Genomic DNA, 4,628 nt, shown 5'->3' on the forward strand with positions numbered 1-4,628 from the left:
AAAAGGATGGGTTGTTACCAACATCTGGTGTGAATTTCACGTCAATAGCACCTTTACAAATAAATTTGGTTATGTTTTCCACACTTATTGTACCTGCTGTACATGCAATCTGTTTGTGATAACATGGGAATTAACTTTGTTGCTGCCTGTTGTGTTTGTTTTGTCTGTATACACACAGGTTCACATTAACTACTTAGATTTATATTTCAGTCAGAACCTCATAGATTAGACACATTCAGACAGGTTCCCTCCCACCAGGCAACCCGCGTACTCGCCTCGCGATTCAGCGTTTGAGGGGGTTGTACATGTGGCTCAACTACTTGCAACCTCTTTCCAAATGTGAAAAATTAAATCAACCGTTGATTTTTCTAGTTATAAGGAGGTTGGGTATTATTATGATTAACTTCTCTAACTTTCCACATATTGCTCAAATAAATTATTCTAATCGTGTTATAAAACCCACAAAGTACTACAGCTAAACTCATGTCTTCTGGTTCCAGTTTTACAGAGCTTAATATTAACTGTATTTTGACCTGAACGTCAGCCTTGTGTATTACTGAGTGAATATGAGAACAGGAGAAATATAGATGTGCAGATGATTTGTGAGCTTTTCAGTTCCTCTGTTTCATTCATGTGTCTAAATGTGTGAAAGAGAGAATGTGAATAAAAACAATAGCTGGTTACTACACTCTGACCCAAACATAATGTGTCAAGTGCTCACTTGTGAAAGGTGACGCCAGCATTTCGAGTCTCATGGTTGTCCCTGGATTTGCAACCCCCTGCTGAACAATGTCTTGGCATCTGAAAGTAAAACAAAGAGTAGAAAAAGTAGAGAAATGGAGAGTTTATCATGGAAGGGGGTGTGGTTTAGCAGAAAACACATTTTACTGCTTCGAGATGGAGATTTTATTTTGCTTTTTTAGTCTTATTGACCGTCAGTGTCAATTCCTTTCTCTGCCTACCAGCTTTAAAATGGTAGAAAACATTTACTCTGTATCGTATCAACTGACAGCAAGTAAAAAAAAGAAAAAAGAAATTAAAGACGGATGTTTGAATTTTTGTGTTTTTATTTCTTCCTCCCCAGCTCCTTAGTGTCCAACAACATTAAGCATTCGTCTGACTAAAGTCCTGTTTTCCATTGAAAAGCTGCTTCAGGCTAACAAATAGATTAATACTTATTCTCCTGAATCGAAAGCTTGCAGTTTTTCATTTAAACGTTTCTCTAAATTTGAGTCAAATTTTTAAAAGCGTCATATGGACACGCTACACCTAACACAGGCGGGGGGGGGGTCATGCCTGTGTTGGCGCGTTCCCAACATTAGCATTAAGAATACGATCGATATCGAAAAGGATAGAAATGTTTTTGTTTCCATCCACCCCACAGTTGTTCCAAACTTCATGCACCGCCCCCTCCTCATTCGTCCAATCACGGAGTTGCTGATCGCGGTGTGTAGTATCGATACGTTTGCCGCTTATCTGTGACCATCTCGGATGTCTGAATCATACCTGATTAACCCAAGTCCCCATGTAGCTTCAAACAATCGCGTAAACGGGACTAGCTGGTCCTCGATCACCTGACGGTGCAGGTTCAGGTACACATGACCGAGCCGCCTGGAGGCGCGTCACACAGTACGTTACACTGGACATTTAACTTAACAGGGTTTTCTGCTGTTTCTGTAACGAGCAGGCGAAGGGCCTAAAACACGAAGCCGCCATTACGGAAGGTCTTACTTTCGGTTGTAACGCATTTCAGTTCATGGAAGTGTATATTATTTAAATAATAACATTAATAATAACAAAAATATCAACCCCGGCTGTTGACCTCAGAATGATGGCTGAATTTTTTTCTTCTTTCTTCATCTTCCGCTTCCTTCTTCTTCCTCCTGCCCTGCTCTGCCACTTTTACCGCCGTATACCTGATGGTCGCATTACTGCCACCTACTGGACTGGAGTGTAAGCAGGAACGCGTCCTTTCTGTGGTTCTGCCCCCCCAGAGTAAAATTTGAACTGCTGTCCTCATATAAAGCCACCTCTCTCTCTCATACTTATCAGAGATGAGGGAGACATAAACTCTGATACATAAACTCTTCATATAGTCACTCTGATTTATAATTTCCTTAATTTTTACACTGGGTGCTTTCCTATTACTCTTAGTGTTCATTTTAAATTTAAACAATATATTTATATTGTGTTGCAAATAATGAAATATCTTGTCATTCTTTACAATATAAAGAGCCATGAGGCGACTGTTATCATGATTTGGCGCTATATGAATAGAAAAGAATAGAACAGAATAATTATTACTACTATAAGTGCTACTGTAACGTCAGCTGTGATACGTATTTCAGTGAAGGTGGATGGTTGACAGCCTGCCAGCTGCCTCGCTGTCCACAGTGTCATCGCGTCACAGATTATTTCCTAACAAAAATAACTTCAGTTTCAAACAAACAAACAAAAAACAAGTTGTCTGAGTGCCAAAGGTTCAGCAGACCTGCACTGTGCTACTATGGTCAGTGGTCATAGTAACATAGTAAAATAAGTCCACTGAAGGAATAAGGAAAAGCATACTAACAGTGCAGTCAATACTTGGATAAATAACTGTTGTTATTTATTTTTTTTCCATTATTACATGTTGCGCCATATGTTAATATGGGATGTGCTCACATACATATATGTCCATGTTTGAAGTGTGAAACCTACCAGCCAGCACACGGTACCATCACTGCATACCCGATGGACTAAAATGCACCTTGTGTAAATGCATACACTGCCGAGCACCATATGGACACGCTGCACCTAACTCAGGCGTGGGTAGCGATGTGAATATGTTGGAGATGTAAATGCAGTGCGTTTTATAACTGTCCTACAGGAAACACCTACATCCTTGTCTGGGCATTTAATTGTGCAAACAAAAAAATCCTTTTTTGTTAAAAAACAAACAAAAAACTCCCAAACATGTCATGATGCGTTACAACACCAGTAATCCATCTTTGTTACCCTCAGTATCAGAGACTGTGTGATCATCTGTAAGGGCCACAGGTGAGTGGATCACACAGTCACTGGTCGTTGTTCAAACAAACAGGTTCATGTGTGAACCTGCTTGTTTGACTCCCATAATGTTTTTATTTACAGGCCAAACACATTTATAAATTTAATAGTTAATAGTTTTACATATTTTCATCGTCTTGGCAGCTATTGTAAAATTTCAAGTTTTTAAAATGGTTTCATTTTGCTGCTCAGCAAACAGCAAATGTAGTCTATACTAAAATTTCACAGACGGACGAACACTGTGTACGTGTGTGTGTGGATGCGTATGTGTGTGAGTGTGAGGGGGCGGTGATGATTCAGAAGTCAGATTTCTCACAGGAACAGTCACTTCACTAAAAGCAGAAACACACTGCAGTTGGCTAGTGAGGACAGACTATTCCTTTTTCTCTTTGATGGAGAATTGAATGATTTACAGAAAACTATACAAACTTTCAAACTGAATATTTTATTTCGACTTGCTCACTGCTTTTTCAGTCGGTTTTGAGAAAGTGCGTTATGTCCAGAGTTACCAATCTGTCAAAACTGCGTCAGGAGAGGATGCGGGAGATCAACCTGCGGGTAAGTTGGCATGTTCTCGAGTTCTGCATTAATAATAAAGACTACAGCATCGGTGGCAAGTGTTGGACATATTTTGACGACAGGCAAGAAAGCACATTTACAAAATCTTGTGATTGTTAGAATGTGTGTTCATTAATACAGTATTGTAGGTCATAGACCGTAGCAGTTCATGGTTTTGTCTCCACCCCCACTCACTTCCTCACTCCTTCACCCGCTTTTGCACTCTGAACCATAAATTTGGTCATTTCCGTGTTGTGACAGAGAGCCAGCTCTTGAAAGACATGAGCACAGGGCTGGCAGATCACTGGGCCTTATGTAGCTGCATGGGCTGCAGCTAAGTCTACATGCAGCATGTAGGTGGTTGTGAGTATGTTTGCTTGTACACTGTGTGCGAGCTCCTAGGACTATATTCGACTATAGCAACTGTTGCCATAGAAATGGCTGTGACTGTGTGCTGTTACCAGCTTCTGTTGAGCTTTCTTGGCGCAACAAAGACATTTTCTTTGTTGGGCACAATGTCTTGTCTCCAACCTCCATGCTTGGGGACACGACTTGCGATGAGGCAGACTGGGGTGGTGGTTCCCATTTTCGAGATGAGGAGCTGAAGGAATTGTTCCAATTACAGGTTGTTTCACACTGCTCAGTCTTTCTGTGATGTTTCTTCAAAACTATGATTCATTAAGTGTGCTGTGTATTTTCAGCATTCCCAAAAAGTGCTATAGGGAAGTCTAATATGATTTTACTGGACCTCTGAAATCGTCATCAGGGTCAAGAAGGTCAAACTTTCAATCGATCAGACTTTCATAAAAAGTGTTTTATCTTTAAAACTGTGCTTAAAATCCCCCTGCCTTGGTTTTTATTGCCAACATTAACATTAGCATGACCTTAAAATGGCCTCTAATGATTGAAAGCTTTCCAGTGCAGCTGAATTAAAGCAATTCAGTTCAGTTTTATTTATACAGTGTCAAATCACAACAACTGCCTCAAAGTGCATTATATTGTAAGGTAAAGACTAGAGGTGG

The 4,628-nt window shown here is 40.1% G+C and overlaps 2 protein-coding genes across 5 annotated transcripts in view; one reads left to right on the forward strand and one right to left on the reverse strand.

Annotated features, from left to right (window-relative positions):
• thap7 (THAP domain containing 7) overlaps nt 1–1,979 on the reverse strand; it is a 6,795-nt gene extending 4,816 nt beyond the window's left edge. Inside the window, exons 1-2 of one of the 3 annotated variants that reach the window (XM_013910559.1) lie at nt 1,810–1,979; nt 722–801 (exon numbers count right to left, since the gene is read on the reverse strand). In XM_013910559.1, the coding sequence (XP_013766013.1) occupies nt 722–801; nt 1,810–1,860 (131 nt within the window). In that variant the 5' untranslated portion in view covers nt 1,861–1,979. Of the gene's footprint in view, nt 1–721; nt 802–1,506 lie in introns of all 3 variants that reach the window. The other 2 variants (XM_005720914.2, XM_005720915.2) reach the window with 2 other exon arrangements.
• Nucleotides 1,980–3,364: 1,385 nt separating this feature from the next.
• arhgef2a (Rho guanine nucleotide exchange factor (GEF) 2a) overlaps nt 3,365–4,628 on the forward strand; it is a 38,846-nt gene continuing 37,582 nt past the window's right edge. For both annotated transcript variants that reach the window (XM_005720916.1, XM_005720917.1), the window contains exon 1: nt 3,365–3,606. In XM_005720916.1, coding sequence (XP_005720973.1) covers nt 3,544–3,606 — 63 coding nt within the window. In that variant the 5' untranslated portion in view covers nt 3,365–3,543. The remainder of the gene's footprint in view (nt 3,607–4,628) is intronic.

The sequence above is a fragment of the Pundamilia nyererei genome, unplaced genomic scaffold, assembly GCF_000239375.1.
Source record: "Pundamilia nyererei isolate P.nyererei 1_Seehausen unplaced genomic scaffold, PunNye1.0 scaffold00003, whole genome shotgun sequence".
Classification (NCBI taxonomy): Eukaryota; Metazoa; Chordata; class Actinopteri; order Cichliformes; family Cichlidae; genus Pundamilia; species Pundamilia nyererei.